At 47.7% G+C, this 22027-nt stretch overlaps 1 protein-coding gene across 6 annotated transcripts in view; it reads left to right on the top strand.

Annotated features, from left to right (window-relative positions):
* LOC122369108 (voltage-gated potassium channel subunit beta-2-like) overlaps nt 1–22027 on the top strand; it is an 83770-nt gene that overhangs the window by 30706 nt on the left and 31037 nt on the right. The window contains exon 1 of one of the 6 annotated variants that reach the window (XM_043343589.1): nt 4509–4904. The exons of 2 other annotated variants lie outside the window; for them this stretch is intronic. Coding sequence is in view for 2 of the 4 variants with exons in the window: in XM_043343572.1 (XP_043199507.1) it covers nt 4951–4988 (38 nt within the window). In the remaining 2 variants the exon portion in view is untranslated. Of the gene's footprint in view, nt 1–4508; nt 4989–22027 lie in introns of those variants that run through there. 3 more of the 6 variants (XM_043343572.1, XM_043343562.1, XM_043343581.1) reach the window with 3 other exon arrangements.

The following is a 22027-nucleotide window of genomic DNA, read 5'->3' as shown; positions in this document are numbered from 1 at the left end:
TGTTCGCTTTTCGTTTTCTTGCAGTGTTCGTGTCATCATCTTGTGGTTGGTTCGCATGTCGTTCGTGTCTTCTGTTAACTTCATCGCTTTGCTGTTCGTTCGTTTCTTGCTCGTGTCTCTTGTTTTGCTCCTTTCTTCGATTTTTGATTTTTTCCGCCTTTTCTTTTTGTTTAATTAAAAATCCTCTTGGGTATTTCAGTTTTTCGAACGAAGCGTATATGTGATTGAACTCATCTTGAACAAATTCTTTGCTACAGATTCTTAAAGCTCTTAAAAAGAAATTAAAAAGAAATGAAAAAATTAAAAAGAAATGCATGAAATTCAACTGTTTCTCATACAAAGGATGTGAATACGTTCAGCACAGCGGACTTGCAATGGGGTCACCATTAAGCCCTGTAGCTGCATGCCTTTTTATGGAAAATCTTGAAGAAGAGCATTTTCTTAGAATCATTGGTGACGACTCAATTTGGCTCAGATATGTAGACGACGTACTGGTTATCGTTCCGAAAGAAAAAGATTTGACTGAAACCCTGAACAAACTGAATGATGTTCATCCAAAAATACAATTCACACTAGAAGAAGAGAAAGAAGAAAAGATAGCGTTTTTAGACACATGCATCATAAAGTCGACGACAGGTTTCAAATTCAAAGTCTACAGGAAACCGACGAACAAAGAGGATTATGTACATTTTTACTCAGCACACAGCCAACGAACAAAAAGTGGAATCGTGATTGGGTTCTTTTTAAGAGCTTTAAGAATCTGTAGCAAAGAATTTGTTCAAGATGAGTTCAATCACATATACGCTTCGTTCGAAAAACTGAAATACCCAAGAGGATTTTTAATTAAACAAAAAGAAAAGGCGGAAAAAATCAAAAATCGAAGAAAGGAGCAAAACAAGAGACACGAGCAAGAAACGAACGAACAGCAAAGCGATGAAGTTAACAGAAGACACGAACGACATGCGAACCAACCACAAGATGATGACACGAACACTGCAAGAAAACGAAAAGCGAACAAAAAACGAAGGTGGATTTCAGTGCCAAACTCGAAGAACATCGACATCATATCAAGAACACTCGAAAAGTCAGACATACAAGTAGCCACTGTGACGGGAAAGAAAATTCAAGAAATAGTCAAACATAAAGAAAGTGGAGAAGACATAAATGATGCCAAAAGTGTAGTTTATGAAATACCGTGCAAGGGGTGCCAAAGAACTTATGTTGGAGAAACGGGAAGGGGGGTTAATGTTCGTTTAAAAGAGCATAAAAGCGACGTAAAATTCCATCGTACTTCAAACGCGATAGTGCTACACATAGAACAATGCAACCACTTACCTGATTGGGAAAATACGAAAATATTAGAAAAGAACATGAAGAAATCAACGAGAAAGATCCTGGAAGCGGCTCATATTATCACACGGGACACATTCAACAGTAGAAATGGATTCATTACTTGGTCATCGATGGCAGCAAAATCGGCAGTTGGCTAGTAAAACAAGAAACACGCGATTCATTATTTTCAAGAATTCTTAGACGGTTACTGCGAATATTTGTGTTGTACCGATTATACATTGTCACAACTCACAGTGATCAAGGCTGTTTAAGCCGAAAGCTTTGTGTATTTTGAATATATTTGATTTGTATTAATTGGTTTATTATTTACATCATTATCCAATCTGTCATGGATACTCAAGCTCCCTATAATGGTACGCATGTATGGGAAATAGCTTCCTGCCCTGAGCTGGAAAAATTTAATAGTGCCACCTCGTATTTTAATCGAAAGTACCTCGGGCCTACCGGCCCTCGGTACTTTCAATTAAAAAACTCGGTGACACAATTAAATTTTCCCAGCCCCGGGCAGGAATGAATTAACGGAAATTTCTGAGTATGAGCGGCCGGCCGGCCGGCCGTGGTCACGCTTTTGCGAGGCTTATATCTCAGCAACCACTTGACCGATTTACACGCGGTAATTTTTGTAGGGTAGCTTCATTCCTTCTACCAAGTATTGGACTATTCCCGATGCATGTGAGTGACCCCTTATGCACGTGCCACGTGCAAAACGAAGAGGTGTCACTTTTGTAATTGTTGCAATATCTCGGTAACTACTTGGCCGATTGCGCTGAAAGTTGGCATGTAGGTAGGCACCCACTAGGCACTGCATATACATTTGCCAGAGTTGGGGTGCTGCTGCACGTGCGCACGTGCAGGGGTCGTTTCCAGATCTCGGGAACGGCTGGACCGATTGCGCTCAAATTTGGTACACGGTTGGGGACCGGTTAGTAGGGTGCCGTGCACAAGTCAGTTGGGACCCATTTTGCACGTGCGCACGTGCAGGGTGCCGCTTCCAGATCTCGAGAACGGCTGGGCCGATTGTGCCCAAATTTGGCACATCGCTAGAGACCAGTTAGTAGGGTGCCGTGCACAAGTCAGCTGGAGGTACCCCCTCGCAATTTCGCACGTGCAAGGCCCACCCTCTCGCTCGCTCCGTTAGTCGCCCCAAAAGGCGTTATACTCGTTTTACTAAATGTTCTTAACCCGGCAGTTGCTGGGGTATTTCGCCACCCACCGTTTGCTGGGGGGGGGGGCGTTAAACGCCCCCAGCCGATAACTCGAGAACCAATAGGCGCAGCGAAACGCACGAGGCGGCAAACGAAAGAGCGCGACGAGACGCTTCAGATGAGTACTTTAAAGTTGAATTTTGAGGTCACAGGTCGGGTCAAGGTCAGGTCAAACACCTGAAATCGGGCTTTCAGTAGCATGGACTTCAGGACTTCGCAATGGGCGCCTCTCGCCATAAACTCTGTCAAAACGGTGCACAATCCATCTTATAAGGCCTACAAGAGTGTCAGCTTCATATAGGGATCAGTCAAGCATAGGTCAGGGTCAAGGTCAGGTCAACCGGGTAGGCACATATCCCCGAAAATCAAAACTGATATTCGCAGCATGTGACACATGTTTTATAGGTAATTTGGGGCGTAGAACACGATGGTGACATTCATTTTATCATATGTGTACGTGTTTGGCTCAAAAAGTTCAATTTAAGAAATTCATGTCTCATGGTCGTGAAGAAGTCACGAAAAATTGCCAAGATTCAGTTCAAGATTTTGGAAAATGCGGAACGATAATCAATAATCGAAGATAGCCATTTGATTGATCATGGTATTGGCAGTCTAATGGCGTTTACGTCATGTCTGTATGTCTATTCTGTGATTTTATATGATTTTTTGAACATATGCCGTTTTTGGTCGAAAAGTCAGAAATCATGACGTTACTAAAACCTCGATATCTCAAAAATTTTCCGACCGATTTTTTTGAAACTTTGTCACAATAAACTTCAATCAATTCCCTACAGGTACCCAAAATTTGGCGCACCTGCGGCGCGCCGTTTTTATGCTATGGCCCGGCGAAAAAAGTGGGGGCGTTTAACGCCCCCCCCCCCCAGCAACTCGCGGGTTAAATGGCCTCCTCATGCTGGGTGCATCAGACAATAGCACAGCATTCACCATGTGACGCTATGCTTGTGTGGGCACCTTGTCAGGTTCTGCTCAGCCGCCAGAGCCCGGGCCTCATAGCGGCTGGTTTCTGCCGAGTCAATTACTGTCAACGTGACGCTAATCTGATAATGTCCGTGTCAGCCGCTGGCCGCTTTTTTACAGGCATTGGGTTCTGTTTTCTAGCAAAATGCTACGCCACAAACCATGGAGTGCAAGTCAGGGAAGATAAAACACATGAAACTGGATTAAATTCAGTTAATACGTATTTATGAAAATTTGCATATGATTTTGAGCAGTATTTTGAGTGAGCAGTTGCTTTCGTCATTTTGATAATCTGTCATATGCTTGTTTAAGGCTGAAGAGATGCTCAAAACGTAAGGTGAAAAGAACTGTAAATAATATAAGCATCAAAATCAGTTTCGTTGGTAATTGTGGCGCTCATTCATCCTTAAGCCCCTATCTGGCACAAACCAGGCCTCTATACTCGTATACCAATAATGCACGTCCAAGAAGATATGAAGAAACCTGTGGAACGGACATTTATCAGTCACTACATTATTGGACGCATTTATGCGCTTCTCATAAACTTTTCTCATCGATGCCGCTGTCCGTCCTTACAGCTGAGATTCGGGTCAAATCTGTCCTCGGCCTACCTCACACACACACACGACGACCAGCTGCGACAACTGTGACCCACACCATTCACCCGACCGACGCAGCTTTATCGCAGCTGTGACGGCCGGCTCCCTCCCATTCCAAAGTCGCCACTTGCGCTGGGGCCCGCTCAGCCCCTCGCTTTCGTCGCATTCCTTACGGGCGGGTCTCAGACCAGGTCGAGGTGAGCTCTTCCTAGTCCCACGGTCCTAGGTGTGGCCACTGTCCACTGCCCGACGGGCGACGATCCCGGCGAGGGTGACGTTGGCGGCGCGGCGGCTGGCGGCCGACCAAGTGCACACGGCCGACGGTCGACGCGCCGGTGTCGGCGGCGGCCGCACACCAGTGAAACGCCGCGGCCGCCGCATACGGCCGCAGTGATCGATCGCCCGTGGCAGCGGACGGACGGTGCTGGCGGCGTGGCCCAGTGACGCGGTGCACCGCAGGCCCGGAGGTGCGCCCCGACCCGGTCAGTAACCGGTCAGTAGCGGACTGACGAACCCACGGACCTCGACGAGAGCTGGTGCGGCCCTCTGAGACTTGCTGCGACCTACCACCGTGACTCAGCGTGACCTGTCGAGATCTGTCGTGAGCCTGAGAGATCTACCGCGACCCAGCGTGACCCAGCGTGACCCAGCGTGACCCAGCGTGACCCGGCGTGACCCAGCGTGACCCAGCGTGACCCGGCGTGACCCGGCGTGACCCAGACCGAGGCTCTGCTCACGGTCTGTCCAGCCCGAACCCGGCCGAGCCAAGGTGCGCTACTGATTGTACGCTGCACGGCGTACCAGCGACAGCAGTCATGGGCGAAATTGAGAGCGAACTTCAGAGCTTTTACCGGTAAAAGGCCTGCTCGTGTGATTTTTGCTTCGATCGATTCTCACGACTGAGTTTTCTCTAGAAATTTTCCGCTCATGCAATGCTTTCAGGCTACTGGAACTGATCTCGCACGCATTTTGATGATGGCATGGGACGCTAAGCTGTGCGTTTATACTTGCTTAACTATGAATTTGACTGACACAGCAATAACCGTATCTGGTACGGTGTGCACGAGCACTAGCTTTCTTATTCTAACGAAATTACTTTTGAGTAATAACTAGTTTATTGAGACTATCTTAAACGTCTGAAGCCTTTGGGTAGGTGTTGGTATTTGTCACAGGATGCGAGTGTGCCAACAGATTGGCATAGTTGTAGTCAGAGTCCACCGACCAGATAGTTGTGACTCACTTGAGGTTTTACTTTCTGAGCATTACCTCTGTTACAACTAACACCTTTTAGAAGGACAACACATAGGTATTTATAAAGTAGGTACTCGTAGATCTCTAAGAAATCGTAGATCGAGTAATTGTCCAACAATGTCCTAAAAGTTTCAACATGACAAAATGTTTTCCTTTTTGCAAGCTAATGTTTCTTCATTACACAACTAAAGTATATAAATGAATCCATTACTTCATACTCACTTTGGGTGAATTTTCACTCATCTGCACCAGCGTGTGTTATACTGTGCTATTTCGCGTTGTCATGGGCCTCGAGCCGCTGTCATTGAGAGAGACTGTCAGACCGTTTCACTGACTTAGGACTCACCACAGTCGTCCGATGTCATCAAAAAACGATTTTGCCGATGTAATCAATTTTGTTTGAGAACTGCGGCTCGCTTGTAAAAATGTGCCTACTCCGCGCCAAAGCCACATCAAAGGGATCCCTAAGGGAAAATGTTCAAAGCTTTCAGGAATTTAGTATAATGGAATGATGCTTAATTATAATTGAGCAGAATTATTTTTTTTTTCTGGTAAATTTCAGTTTACGATAGCTACATTTATATATTTATGTAAATATGATTATCTTCATTGAAACACTCTCGACGAAAATAGCAATAAGCATTGGAACATATTTGATTTGGTTTTTATCGATCGCTCTCGTTGCGCACATGCATAAGCACACTCGTAGATATGGAACATACCTACAGACTTATCTTGTGTTGTGTTTTATTTCGATCTGCAGATTTGACCGCCGGCCGCCGAAACTCTGAAATAACGTTTAATCATTTATAGCATTTACAAATTGAAAAACAGCGTGATGCTAACTCAGTCTCTCACCAAAGCTTATCAATAGACCTATGGGTACCTACTAACTTTTTGGCTTTGAGTGATTCACGGTTTTCAGTTATCAGGCACGATACTTTATTTATCACCAGTTTGTTGAACACATCTTTTCACATTTCTGCTCCAGTTTATGTTCGTTTTTTGCTTTGCATATTCTTTTTGAATTCTTTTTCAAGACTGGCTACTCGGACGAAGGCTGCCTGTACTTTTTAAGCACATTTGCTTTTGCACGTACCGCCTCTCATCTTTCACCCCACGGCCACGTCGATTCAATTCTAACACCGTTTGCGGGATCACACCTTCCATTCCAAAAGCGATTATTCCAATGTTTGTAATGAAGACGCGTGGCGACTCTCAGTCGGGTAATTATCCGGGGCTCCTTTCCACGCGACACGGGCCAATTATCCGGCTCGTCAGGGCAGGCCGGCGCGCCGCTGGCTGTCACAGCACAATAGGTGCTCAGCACGAGACGCCCCGCCGTCGCCGGCGACACAGGCGATTGCTTCGTCGCTGCCATCGTCGCCGTCGACGCTGCCATCGTCGCTGTCGACGCTGGTCGGGCGCCTGACTGCCCGCCGGCGTACCCTAATGGCCGGGTCGCACGGTAGATAACCCGTCATTTGCCGCACGGCAAACAGCGCAACGGTGGCTGGTTTTGTGACGCCGCGAACAAACGAAGCTAACGAGAACGGATAGAGACGCAGCCTGTGCGGGACTGTGCTATCGGGCTGTTCGGTATGTGGCCGCACAAATGCCTTCAGTCCGTGGTCTACAGCTCACACTGTGTGGCCCGATCCACTGTCGCGCTGCTACCGACCGAGTTCATTTCCGCTTCCGCCGGAAGTTCGAGCGTCGTCTCCGGCGGCGGCTCAGTGTGGTTCCTTTAGGGTGTGAGGCGTAACCAGTTCGTGATTCAGTAAATTTAAAATCGTCACAATTCGTTATTGTTTGCAGGGGCTCAACTTCCGGGGGGGGGGGATGGGGGCACGGACCCGCAATAATTTCGCTTCCGTAATGTCGCCCAATGTAGTGATGCATTTTTGGGCCGGACCCCCGAATCCTGAGAATGTGGCGAAACTCCTGTTTGTTTGTACTTGAAATTTAAAGGTAGACTGCCACCTTTTTTCCACAAAACGGTTTTCACTAGAGCTGAGCCACCTATGTCCCAGACTGAAGTCGGTTTTCCGAAATTCGAACCCGTTTGCGAGAAATCGGAGACCAAAGTTCAGTTTGATGCCATTTTTTTAGTCCAAGAAAACCGACATCTCTACTGTTTATCGATAACTTTGAAACATGAATTTTCTTATCTTTTGGTAAATATATGTCAAAACTTTGATTGTTTCGAGATCAGAGAAGAATTTTGGAGTGTCAAAATAAAAGTTAAACTTATATATTCAGTAGTTCATTTTTTTCCAAAAAAGTGTGGGAAATGGGGTTTAACATGGGCCAGACCCATTCCAAATGAGCCATGATTTTTAAATGTTTTACGAACTTAAATGCAAAATAAATTATAAACATGGCCAATTTCTTATGAAATCATATATTAGTAAATCATAAAATACCTTACTTTTTCAAATAAAATGTAATAATCTTATGACCTTGAAGTCTAGTGATGTGTAAACATTGTCGCTAGACATTAACCGATTGATAATTGTATGATAATCGACAATTTTTTTCGCGATTCACGTGATTATACTTTGTCAGGTGAATTCTAAAATTTTGTTTTGTCCAGGGAATAAATCATAGGCCGATCTGAGAAAACTTTTTGAAGGTGGCAGTCTTCCTTTAACCCGCGCGGGGCTGGGGGGGTAAATTTTACCCCCCCTCGCGAATTTTTGCGATATCTAAAAAACGGCGGCGCACAGCGCCGCCAAACTTTCAGTACCTTTTCTTACATCAATTTGACACGTTCCCTGAAAATTTGAGCGAAATCCGTCGGAAAATTTTTGAGATATTGACGTTTTAGTGACGTCATGTTCGCCATTTTCGCCTCAAAAACGGCAAAAGTTCAAACGCCGCTAACATCTTCATTTTTAAAGGAATCAAGACGTAACAAAAAAGGTTATACGCAATTTTACTTTGTCTATCAAATGGCTATCTCGGTTTTTTGAAAATTCTGGATTTTGGCCTAAATTTTTTCAAAAAACTGACTTTTTTGGGAAAATCATTATAAAATCCAAAATTTTGAGTCTATCGAAAAACCGGAATATATGTCAGAGAAGTGGTCTTTGTGCACCTACATACCAAATTTTAGAAGAATCGGTTCAAAAATGTGGGAGTTATTCAAAATTTTATGACGTCACGACACACAAAATTTTTGAAAAATGACTTTTTTGGAAGTTCTAGACCTCGTACGGAAACAAAAATAGCACCATTCGATTCTCCGTGAAAAACTGCATCAGATAGACATCTTTTTAGGCCTTAACAACCAACTTCAAAATTTGACCTCACTTGACCTGACCTTGACCTGACCTCGACCTGAAATTCATTCAGAGGTGGTCCATATCACTTATTGAGTGTGCCTATTTAATTCTATGAGTAAAATGACCCATATAACATGTGTCGCACATGCCCTTTTCTATATTTTGTTTTTTGGTGACCTGACCTGACCTGACCTGACCTTGACCTTGACCTCTGAATGTTATTGTATGCAACGAATATTGTCTTGGTAGCCTAAGAACACGTTTTGGGCGATCAGTTTCAGTCCATGACTCCATTCTTCGGCAACTACGGTGCAAGGCCGATACTGTAGAAACTAGCAATTTGTACCCTTGACCTGACCTTGACCTTGACCTCAAACTTTAAATTAAGTACATGTTTTTAGTAGTTCCTGATGAGAGCTTTCGATTGGCGTTCGAATTTTCCAAATCGGACCATTAGTTCGGGAGATAACAGGGGGGTAAAATTTACCCCCCCCAGCCCCGCGCGTTCGGCTGGAGACCCCAGCCCCGCGCGGGTTAGGTTACTAAGGTAAGGGGAATATGAAGGCCACCAAGGCACAAGCCAGGCAGATATCCCTTGGGAAGGGATGAGCTACTGATGGAAAGGTTAGAAGCGCCAGCGATAGCGCGAGCCAAATATCGCCACCAATTTGACAGAAAATTAGATCACCGCTGCTGTGCCAGCGCCGCCGACCTACCATCGCTCCCTATTCTCCCAGCGGGCAGGGAAGAGCGGAGAGAGAGAGAGAGAGAGAGAGAGAGAGAGAGAGAGAGAGAGAGAGAGAGAGAGAGAGAGAGAAAGAGAGAGAGAGAGAGAGAGAGAGAGAGAGAGAGAGAGAGAGAGAGAGAGAGAGAGAGAGAGAGAGAGAGAGAGAGAGAGAGAGAGAGAGAGAGAGAGAGAGAGAGAGAGAGAGAGAGAGAGAGAGAGAGAGAGAGAGAGCGGCACACAATCGTAGCGGGCGCTGAGCGCTCTATGAACAGTGCAGCTTTGTTCGGATGGTGTTTCAATGGGCGGCTGGTCGGTTTATTGGCCGCCAGCGATGCTCCGTCGTTTCGACTGCAGCGGCGGCGGTGACGGCGAAGTGGCGGAGTGGCGGAATGGCGGGTTAAGAATGAAGAATCGTGAGACTGTATGTGCACCGAACTGATGTTGAGAGATGACCACCACCTAATCTAGGGCTGTCGATGGTAGAAGGTGTTAAAATTCCAGTGGAAATGTATATATGTAGCGGAAATAAGCAGTAACGCCTGACCATAAATCCTATACATTAACGCATAGCTACAAAGATTTGACGGAACATTGTTCTCAGTAGCGGGCGCTGCCGTAGGATATCGGTTCCCTTCTGCCTTGGGGCGTTCCATTCTTTTTCCGTTCTCGTCTGCTGGACGCTCCGTTTTCCTCTGTTAAGGCCGCACCACACTAGACCTCGCATGCGGGTTGCGAGTTTGCGGGTTTTGAGTTTGCGGACATAATACTAATTCATAGAGTGATAAGACCGTTCCCATATGGTAACTTCATGAATGCAGTGAAGCCGGTACACCCTCAGAAAATTATATATAGTCGCAATACCAGAGCAACGAACCAAAATTCGACTCCTACGAAAAACCCGCAAACCTCGCAGAACTCGCAGACCTCGCAGCGAGGAAAATCGAAAGTTGACTCAAAATCAACTTTTGGAATGCGATGCAAGGTGGCTCACAACCTAAAAACATGCAGACTCGCTTGTTATATGGTAGTGTGGGTCTCAGCTTAGATTGTATTATTTAAAGGGACCCTCCCACCTTAACATTAGTTTTGAGTTGAGATAGCCAAGTTTGCGGCCAGGCTCAGAAACCACCATTTATCCTGGTCGCAACCCCCGCAGCTTTATGGTATTCAAGAAATTTCTTCCCTTTACTTGCAGGGTGGGACCAGCGTGGTCCCTATCTCTTAACCATTACGGGAATCTGATGACGTCATCAGGCTTTCGAACGTCCGTTAAATGTTTGACTAAAACGTTTTGTAGCACGCGGTGGTATATGCTGCTTTGCGCGCAACAAATGCCGCACTTTCAAATAAAGTCGCTAGGAACAGCGGAGATCCCAAAAAGTAAACAAAAGTAAAAGTCTAATATCTTGAAAACCGGTGAATATTTTTCGATGAAATTTGGTAGATATTCGTTTTTGCTCTTTCTGAACCGAGCGACATCACTTTCATGCCAATTCATTAACTTTTTTGAAGGTGGGAGGGTCCCTTTAATTTTGAAGAAACCCGAAAACCCAAAAACTCGCAACCCGCATGCGAGGTCCAGTGTGGGGCGGCCTCTAGACGTTCCGTTTTCGTCTGTTGGGCGTTCCGTTCTTGTCTGGCGCCGCCGAGTGGTGCAGTGTCTGAGCGTCTGGACGTTCCGTCTTTGGTCTGTCGTTAGGCGTTCCGTTCTCGTCTGGTGGGCGTTCCGTTCTCGTCTGGTGGGCGTTCCGTTCTCGTCTGGCGGACGCTGTTCCGTCCTCGTCTGGTGGGCGTTCCGTTCTCATCTGGCGGGCGCCGTGCTGTACGCCCCCAGCCGGTCAGACGGGTCGGGCAGAGCCCCCCCCCCTCCCCGGCTCACAGACCGGAGCCGGATGGATGACGGGGGATTAGCGAGTGGCCGCGGTCGGGCCCTGGTTAGTGCCGGATTAGCACCGCATCTCTGACCGGCCGCCTGAAGGAGTGCAGAGCAGACAGAAAGAAACTCATCTCCATCGGCGCTAATGAGGCCATTATTCCTTGTTTGTGAGTGCCCCTCGGATCTGCCTCCTTTTCAATTAGGAGATGAGTTACGCCACCAGAAAACGGAACGTTTTCTGAGAAAATGAACTTGTTTGTTTCATGTAACGAATATATGATCGGCACTTATGCCTTCTCAAGCTGTGCAGCTTCATACTCTGGCAGCCTGGCATTGCTTATGAGGATGCGCCGTTTCAACTGCTTTACCATGCAAACAGCAAAATAGATCATATCATATCCCGCATAGAGAACTAACTCATGGAATGCATTCGATTTTAACCTGTAAGTTTAGCGCTTCATATTATCAATAAAGTTGCATCAATTGCTTTGGTGTTTCTGAAAACTAACATGTTCTCATTATAACATAAAATGTATGCCATGGCAAGGTCTAAACAGCCAAGTCATTAGTAAGTACGCTATATGCACTTAATTCTAACCAAAGGTCACGTCCATGCTAGCTACAGTTCTTGGCCTGCTCGTTATCCTTAACACCGGACTATCTATGAGCAATTCTCCCCGTCTGGATTTGTCCCAGTTAATTAGAGAAACAGCACTTAATCAGCGCACTACAGCCGTCTGCTACGCCGCTGTATAATGAGCGACTGTGCGGCGGTTGGTCCAATGCGGCGCCATGTTACACATGACGAACATGCAATGCTGATTACATGCATTATGCCAACACAAGCAGGCTGCTGGAAAACGAAAAGATGAATGATATTTGCTATTTTCCTTCTGAGTTTACATAGAACCAACGTGACTTAAAAGGAACTGGGAAACGAAGGTCGTTTTCTGCTCTCATAGAAAACGATTTCTACTTGGGATTGAATTGAAATAAAATCATATAACGATCAAGCACATGGTGCAAATTATGCACGCAAACGCCTAGTAATTTCCTTCCAAAGACAAGGCATACTGCTAAATAACCAAACTAATCTCTTATCTCGCCATGCAACTGTCCTTTTTTACCATAAATATCGTAGAATCATTCGACGCTTTTCTACGAAAGCCATCGCCGGCCATCCAATCCATGCCGCGGCACACCCGTTGACCTATCGCACAGCCCGGCCCGTGGCAGTTCTTGTTTCGGTGAAGTCGACTGCCGGACGTCGTCTCGTACCCTTTGTGCAGGACCAGTGTGGCGTTTGGTATCGATTCGGTGGATGGTGCAGCATGCACTGCAGTGGCCGCGGGTCAGGGGCGGCCCCCAACGACCTGCAGGGCTCCGAACGGCCCGCCGGCCGGCCGTGTCAGCGGCACTTGAGTCAAACGTCAGCTACTGAGACGGAGAATGGATGGCCAGCCACTCGGAGACGGGCAGAGAACGCCGGGCGTGGTTTGTAGCAGGATTATAGTGGTTTGGCATAATCCGCAAGTCGTTTTCTTAGTCTTCCAGGGCATGGTTTTCTTCATGGAGATAATCTAGTCACGGTCCACTGCATTTCGTAGTGGTCTATAGTGGTCTACATGGGTCTACACTCTACATACTGTGGTCTTTTTAGGTCCGTCGTGGTCTTATGCAATCGGCTGTGATCCACTGTGGTTCCCCTGTGACTCTCTTTGGTCCAATGTGGTTCGCTATGGTCCACCTTGGTCCGCTGTGGTCCCCTGCGGTTCTCTTCGATTCACTGTGGCTTGCTGTGGTCCCTTGAGGGTCTCTTTCTTCCACTGAGGTTTTCTGTGGTCCGCTAGGGTCTGTCGTGATTCTCTGTGGCTCGCTGGGCAGCGCTCGTATCGTTTCGGCCCATGGGAAAGCTGACTGCGGGCTTGGACAATGCCGGGCCCCAGGAGAGCTTCGTTAGTCCAGCCGACACTGTGCTGGTCAGAGACGGGCCAAATGTCCCGCGAGCCGCTGAGCCAGAGAGCTGAGACGTCTGCCAGAGGAACTTGGACACCGAGGTGCCCAAGTAAAGCAAGTGTGTTGCCAAAATGCGGACTGAACTCAGTAAGAGTGGTACCGTGAAGTTCTATTCTTGCAGTAAGTATCTAATAATATTTCAGAATGCTGATTTTTCCATTAGGTCGCTCAATTATATTATAAGTACCACTTTGGTCTAACCCTCCAGTAAAATGTGCTCAATGGAGCTGTTTTATTTGATGTTTTACTAGAAAGCGTCATGTAAAGGAAACATTGTCTGTCCGGTTGCACTGAAGCTTTCTTTATTCTACGGATCACGTCTTCCCCTAATGGAATATTTATCTTCAAAGTCTTGACGTTCACCGAATTCGTGGAGATTTAATGTTTCACCCTAAAGCTGCTATCATGGCTCATTGTATTACTGGGAACTGAAAGTCAGCTGGGTGTTATTGCACAATGTGTCTTTCAACGCTAATTATTATATTTTTTTATTTAACATTCTGCGACATTTTTTTTGGCTGCTTGCCAAATATCCCTGCGAGGTATAGCTGTCATATACCTATCTACTCTCTAGAACACGCAGGTAAGGTTCGGTTCCTTATGAACGTACACTCTTGTTGAGACTGCTCGTTATGCAGCTGTTTCGCTGACCGAGTTGGCCGCCTCTGTCTCCTCTGTCCGTCTCTGTCCTCTCGCCTTTGGCGCCGACCGTGTCTGTCCGACGCGTCGCGTCGTCCGGTCCGGCACTCGGGGCAGTTCCGTCTCGGTCATTGAGCCCTGTCGGGCCATCCTCGACCGCCGCCGGACTGCGGGCGGAGGTGCCGGACTGCGGACGGGGGCGCCGGACTGCGGACGGAGGCGGCGGACTGCGGACGGACGGGCCGGACTGCGGTCGGAGGCGCCGGACTGCGGACCCGTTTGGCGCACCGACTGAAGGTCGCCGCCGCCGCCCTGTCCGGCGGCCGGTGTCGGTGTCGTTGGTGACGGCGGTGGATGGCGGGGGCGGGGGCGGGGGCGGGGGCGGGGGCGGTCACACGTCGCTCTCAGCCGTCAGCTGGCGGGCCGCCCCCGCCCCGCCCCTCCGACAGTCGGCCGGTTACCCCGGCGGCGACACACAACACGCTCGGCCCGAGTGCCGACCTCAGGGGTCAGTTGAAGCCGGCCCGCGCCGCCGCCGGCGCCGGGCCTCGGGATGTCCTCGGGCGATGTGTCTCCGAGGCACCAGCTGCTGCGTGCCGGCCTGCTGCTCAGGTACGGCAAACTCCCTCCCCGGGGGGCCCGGAGGACGACCACAGTCTACCCTGGGACCGTCTCTTGGGTGCGCAGCCTCCCGGAGGACCATCTCCAGAGACCAGGCCATTCCGAGACCCGAGTCCCTGAGCGCTGACACCCCTCCGTGCTGCTGTTATGCAGTACTGCGCGAGCTGACACCGTGTGCTCAGTGCGTGGTGCAGTCCGATAAGCTATCCTGGAGGTGATATGGTCACTGGTGCCACCCAGACACGCTGTTGTCACTGGCGCACTTGGTGCAATCCGCCGGAGCTGGGACGGTGTGGCCCCTGGTGCGGTCCGCTAAGGTACAGAGCCGCCGGAGGTGGTGTGCTCACTGGAGCAGTCTGTCGGCGCCGTCATGCATTATTTATCGGCGGCAGCTGGTGCCGGACTCTGTGTCCCCAGAGGGGGCTGCGGCGCGTGTCGGTACTCCCTGCCAGCGGACAATCTCTGACGCAGGCGCTCAGAGTGCTGCTTCGCTCCCACTGCAGCACCTTCGCCACTGGGTGCTCTCTGCTTGTTTGTGGCGTCTGTAACAGTAATTACTGGGCGGAGACAGTGAGTTACGGAGTTACGGTTTTGCCGAAGGCTGTATCAGTTGTAGCAGTTGTAAATATTATGCCAGCTAAAGCCAAGTTACGATGGCTATCTAGTGAGACGAGCGAAACGCAAAATCATTTGGAAATTTTCTTGCGATAATTCAACCATTGACCTACGACATTCACTTTGCAGTTGAGCGTATCGTGACATTTAAGCTCATTTAAGTTTTAGCTCCAGATTTCAAGCTGAGCTGTCATGGTCGATAATCGGGAATCCGGCTGCAAATTTTAATGCAGGCACCGTCAAAATGCCACAACGGTATCTAAATTGATGAGCCGTGTACACTCGCTAGCCTGAATAGATATTTGAAGGGATTCTTATCACGCTATCACAGCTCCAAGGTTCAACAAACAAGTTATAGAACGGCAATTATCCCAACTTCTTGATCAATTAACGCCTCGTTGATAAAATGCAATGATAGTTGATAACTTATCAACTATTCTGCCTAGAGAAAACTAATGCTAAGAACGGTTTGGATGATATGAATTATGATGCATTAGCAATAAACCAAACATCGTCTCGATTTTGTATTCTTTGTGTCTAATTGTGAAGTACATTCAGCTTCAAATCGCTTCAATTATCGCATCATCTATGAAAAGCTTCTGCACAAAGCTCTGCTCACATAATCAGACTGCTTTTCTATCTATTGTAATATAATGCTTTCAAATTTTCATGAAGAGCAGCTTTTAAGTTCCGATGGCGCTGCTTCAATAAAAATTCCAAACACGCTTTGATTTTGCAGCGAATTTTCCACAACCGTAGAATAAATCGCACTCAATAAATGCTCTGCCGATGCCAGGAACAACAACCGTTTTAAAACTTGATGTAAGGCCCCGTTACTCGTTGGCTTAGGCCATACACCAAAAAATACATGAGGCAAATAATCAATGGGATTCTAACTCACAAACTTGCAACATTCTCATTCACTATTGCTAAAAAGAAACGAATCCTTTCGCTGCAACTTGTTTTTTTCAGACGGATGAAAGAATTAAGAAACTAATGCCCGATATTCGCAAGACTTTAAGTCGCCATGTGGTTCGATATATGCCTGTCACGACCATGTGATATGCAGTTGAGCATTATTGCAGTTCACACTCATCATCACGGCTGTATTTCAATAACCCGCTTTTGTCTCTTTTTTGAACGATGTTTTTATGTGATTACGAGCGAGCGAGCGCAGCGAGCGAAGCGAAGTCTTTTCAATATAACGGAAAAATCTAAGTATGAGCGGCCCGGCCCGGCCCGGCCCGGCCTGTAACGCTTTTGAGAGGCTTATATCTCAGCAACCGCTGGACCGAATGGCCTGCGGTCTTTTTTGCTGGGTAGCCCCATCCCTTCTACCCCGTAATTGACTACTTTTGATACATCTCAGTGACCGTCGTGGCACGTGCCACGTGAAAAGTCAAGGGTGTTCAAGCAGTTTTGCAAAAGTAATGATTTTGAGAGGCCCATATCTCAGCAGCGGCTTGAGCGATTGTCTTGCGGTCATTTTTATAGGGTATCTGCATCCCTTTTACCAAAGGTCGGATACTCTTGATCTATGTGAGTGACCCCCACTGCACGTGCAAAATACAACAATAAGAGGTGTCAAATTTGTTCCCAATTCAGTAACTCGGTAATTACTGGGGCGATTTCGCTGAAACTTGGCATACAGGTAGGCACCCACCAGGCAATGCATTCCCATGTGTTGCGGTTAGGGTGCTACTGCACGTGCGCACGTGCAGGGGGCGTTTCCAGATCTCGAGAACGGCTGGGCCGATTGCGCTCAAATTTGGTACACGGTTGGGGACCGGTTAGTAGGGTGCCGTGCAAAAGTCATTTTGGACCCCGTTTGCACGTGCGCACGTGCAGAATGCCGCTTCCAGATCTCAGAAACGGCTGGGCCGATTGCGTTCAAATTTGGCACACCGCTAGCGACCGGTTAGAAGGGTGCTTTGCACAAGCCCGTTGGAAGTACCCTCTCGCCCTTTTGCACGTGCAGGGCTCACTATCTCGCTCGCTCGTTCTTCGCCCAAAAGGCGTTTTACTGGTTGATAGCGATTTTCATGTTTCTGTTCTATGCAGGGTTACCGCTGCTAGGGAAATTTCCCTTTTCTATGGAAATCAGCGAAGATCTAGGGATATATGGATTTCACACGAAATCTAGGGAAATGCCACAAACCCGAAAAATTGTTGTTTTTTCAACAATCGAAATCATTATTGTCATAAATTATTCTTCCGCGTGCTATATCAAATAAATATGAGAACATTTTTTCACAAAATTGAGGTTTGATGCTCTCGTTTTAAAGATATAAAGGGAATTACATATGTATGCATGTAGTTATAAATACTTCTTGCTATTATTTCAAAACGAACTGCTTCTGCTTTGTACCATTTCGGGTGCGGCTAATTTTTACATCAAAGTTTTTGTTTTGGCGTGATTTTTACGATGTCTAGCGCACATCACTTCCTTACGATTGACGGTGCAAAATAATGCATCGACTCGTGTCTCTTACGCCACCACTACCGCTACCCATACGGCAGTTTCCCGCGTCTCGCAACACCACAATTTGCGATATACCACTCAATTATATTATACCACGTACAGTAATTTGCTATATGCCAGCAATTTCATTAGAATCTCTTACGTTAACGTCATAGAATGTAGTAAATTGCTGTTTTGGGACGCAGCGACTATAACACGAATGGTTTGAATGAGGAAAGTACGTCAAATTCCATGAAAATAGCCGTATCTAGGGAAATAATTTTTAAAATAGGGAAATTTTCGTGAGAATCTGGGGAAACCAGCGAGACGCCAGCGGTAACGCTGGTTCTATGGTGTTGAGTGCTCTCGCGAGGAACATATTGTTATAATAACTCAAAATGAATGACCTTTTCCTCGAATATAGAAAGTTCAAATGTCGAAAATGATGTATTTAGGTGAATTTTCGCCCACAGGGCATCATCAGACAAGCAATTGGCACAAATTAAACATCGAACATCTTTTGCTCTCAGCTGAAGCCAGCATCAAAAGATGTTTGATGTTTAATTTGTGCCAATTGCTTGTCTGATGATGCCCTGTGGGCGAAAATTCACCTATATACAATATACATCATTTTCGACATTTAAACTTTCTATATTCGAGGAAAAGGTCATTCATTTTGAGTTGTTTCTGCTCTATACCAAAACTGTTCTTTCGGCGATGCCAAATTGCCCCTCACCTCCTTGCTTTTTACCGTTTCCACACCGACTGGGGTGCAGGCGGACTACTGTTGGGCTTATATTCTTCCTCTGTTCTCAGTTCTCACTCCTGTGGTGTAGCGCTACAGCGTTCACGGAGTTTCTTTCCGAGCCCAATCGGCCGAGCGCGCCGTGGCAGTCGCCTGTTCGCCACTGTACCGCAATGCCTGCGTGCCTTGCGGGTCAGTCTACCACTCAGGCAGCTGACGCACGTCACCTGACGCTGCTGCGCCCCTTCAGTGCGCACTATCCGCCTTCATTGAGCGCTGAGAGATGAACTCTGTATTGCTCACAATTACATCAAAGTGCAATGCTGCAAGCTGTGTAAATATTCATTATTAGGGCTTAGAGTCTCGTTTTCTAAGTTGACACTGTGCTAGTGAGAAGCAGCTATCCACTTTCTTCACTGAAGAGTGAAGTGTGATCAGCGATGATGTTATAGGTATCCTTTTATCAACACAAAGTAAAAATGCTTCGTCTTATGTGTGTCAGTGCGTAAGCAATATCAGTGTGTCATTCGAATGGCGAACTGATAAGTGATAACGGTGATTGCGGTGAAGCTGGCTCAGGGTGGCCACGACAGAACGAAGGCCACTTCTCATTAATTTGGGGACGACTCCGGCTAAGCCAATCAACGAAAACTGGGAATATGACCCGAGTAAAATTCGATTTTTGTTACGCCGTCCATATTGTACGCACGTGCCGGTATAAGTGCAGTTCCCGACAAAGTTAATACTTCGTATCTCGGACTTCGCTCTACGTGTTCCCGCCACTTATACGAACCTCCATTCACTTATCATTGAGTATACTTTGGTAAAAAAAATAACTTCGCTACCTTTCTACATTTTGTCTCGTCCTCATTCGTTTTTCTTCCTCTTTTCCTCTTTCTGTTTATCTCTCTCTCTCTCTCTCTCTCTCTCTCTCTCTCTCTCTCTCTCTCTCTCTCTCTCTCTCTCTCTCTCTCTCTCTCTCTCTCTCTCTCTTTCTTTCTCCTTCATTCCTTTTATTAGCCAGCCTTATGTCTATTTAACGCATCATTTTTGCCATCGAAATATCGCCCACCATTTTAGCTGGATTAGACGGAACGGCAAAATCACTTCACTATTGAGATAATGAGCAGCCAAGAGAGCGCTGTTATCTCAGTCTTTTGCTTCCAATCAAACCGGTGCCGTGCAGCTTCAGGAAAATGTTTGTCAGATAAACTGAAAAGCGTATAGTGCGCGACCAGCTGAAGCCATTTGGGGAGAATGAAAGGACCGGAACCGGCATCGCTGGCGCACTCTGCTATGCTCTCTCTCCCTCCCTCTTTCCCTCTCTCTCTCTCTCTCTCTCTCTCTCTCTCTCTCTCTCTCTCTCTCTCTTCTTTTCATCGTACGTCGTCGCCGCGGGGCCAACTGTGACGCTAGCGAGAGCTCTGGGCAAATTGAGATCGAGCGAACTGGTAACCACGTGTGCGCCGGCCCGACTAACACGATTCTGGCGAGCACGCGCACACCGAGGGGCAGCCCGGGGAGGCATTGGCACGCCAGACGCCGCTGAGAGACAGGCCATAAAGACAGACAGTGCGCTCTTCTACGAGCTCGTGTTGCCCAGGGAAAGGCAATGAACTCCTGAATACGGATGGAGAACGGATATTGAGTAGACGAAAATGTACCTATGTAGACAGGTTAATGCACATTGCCAAAGACAAAAAAGCTATCAGTTTGATATCAGTTTGATAGCTTTTTGTCCTTGTTTGATACGGTTTCCACCTGCTAAGAGAACTCAGCTATCTTGGGTGTTTCCAGAGAGATCCCCGCCCTTTTCTGCAGCTGTCTGTGTAAACAAACCGTCGCTGCCGATTCTCACGAAGTGCCAGCCAGCTCTCAGACGCGAGCCGTAAGCTGTGGCACGCAACAGACCAGAAGTCAAACACGGCGTCAAGTGACGCCCCCCCCCCCTTCCGCACCCCCGCCCACCCCATTTCGGCGCTTGCGGGCTGGCGGTCGACGGAGAAATTCGCTGGGCGCGTCGACGGTCGACAGTGTGGCTACCCCCGCCTGGCACGGCGCGTGGTCCGATGGCGGTGACACGGTCACGTTACCGGTGATAGTGCAGCTGCGGTGGTTTTAAAGCTGCCGACGCTATGGCTGAGGACTGTACTCTGGCGTCTGTAGATTGCGTCCAAAGCCTGCGGCTGTACCCTGAAGTCTGTAGCATGCGTTTGTGGCCTGCGGGTAAATCCTGAGCCTGTGTTCTGCGCCTGTGTCCTGTGGCTGTGTCAGGTGGCTGTGTCCTGTGACAATATCCTGCAGTTCTGTCCTGTAGCCCAGCCCGTGCCTATCCTGCGACTCTAGCCAAGAGCTGTAGCCTAAACTGTAGCATGCTGATGCAATTGTAGCTGCAGCCTGCTACTGCATCTTGCAACTCAAGCGTCTGTCGGTTACGAACGACTCTAACTTGTGACTGTAACACCAGCTGTTGGCAACGGCTGCAACCAGCTGCAGACAACTGGACCAGACGTGGGCTATACTGGGACCGTGTTCAGAGCCGAATGTGAACGACGGCGTCCGGCCGCGGACGACAGTGTCTGTTTTGTGACTGTTTGAGGTGTGCTAAACCTGGCTCAGACCGACAGAAACTCACCACACCCAAGTGCCCTTCTCTGCCACCTACTGGCCTGCAAGCAATCCTGGTTGCCTGACACTGACAGGAGTGATGGTAAAGACTGGCGAACGGACTATTTTAGTGGAAACTTTGGCATGTTTGAGCTGCATTGAAATAGAATCCTGCCAACGATTGGTAAGCGAACATGACTGAAACCACCCAAGGCCGGCCGTAGCTTCGGACAAATTAAGCAGACGGCTATTGGCAGCTGAGATCAGCTATACCTAGATGACATCCGTAGCTAGGGCTAAATCTGACCGTCGCTTGACAACGGGGAGTGGTGCCAACTGTGGCCGACTAGCTGATAGTAATTGGACCCGACTGTATCGGTCTAACTCTAGCCTGCTGTAGCTGGAGCCAAATGTGGTTTCCGATCGAGTACACAGACTTGAGAGCACCGACCGAACACTGACACATCACTTGCCTATATCACCGTGTGCCGCCGTGTCTGTGCGTGTGTGTGTGTGTGTCTGTGTGCGCGCGTGCACCTGAAAACCACCTGGGTAGCACCATTATCTTGGTGACGTGGCTGACCCTACACAGGAACAAACACCCTCCCCCTGAGGACCAGCTGTGGGGGGGGGGAGGGGGGGTTCTGATGGGCCGAAGAGGCTATGTCGTTTTTAGGTGCTGGGGAAGCTCATTACGTGCTTGTGTTCGGTTTGACTTGAGCACGAATATGTGGATATGCCTGGGTTAGAAAATTTACCGATTGGTAAGATCGCCAAAATGAGGTCATAATGCAAACTTACATTAGTCAATTCATCACCATCTATATAAATCAGAGATTATGCGCAGCCAAACTTCTGAAAAATGGCATTTAATTTTATGGAACGTTTGCACAGTTTTGTGAAGAATAGCGACGCGGGCATCAGATGGACGATCAGCTACTTTCAATCGTCGCTGCCTCAGGCTAATTACTTTTTATGGATCTGAGAAAGTATCATACTTCCATAAACCTCAATTTATCGAGCATTCGTCCCGACCGATGTTTTCTG

This window comes from Amphibalanus amphitrite, unplaced genomic scaffold (genome assembly GCF_019059575.1).
Source record: "Amphibalanus amphitrite isolate SeventyFive unplaced genomic scaffold, NRLGWU_Aamphi_draft 000033F_arrow, whole genome shotgun sequence".
In the NCBI taxonomy this organism is placed as follows: Eukaryota; Metazoa; Arthropoda; class Thecostraca; order Balanomorpha; family Balanidae; genus Amphibalanus; species Amphibalanus amphitrite.
This window is presented reverse-complemented; position numbering and strand designations above follow the sequence as displayed.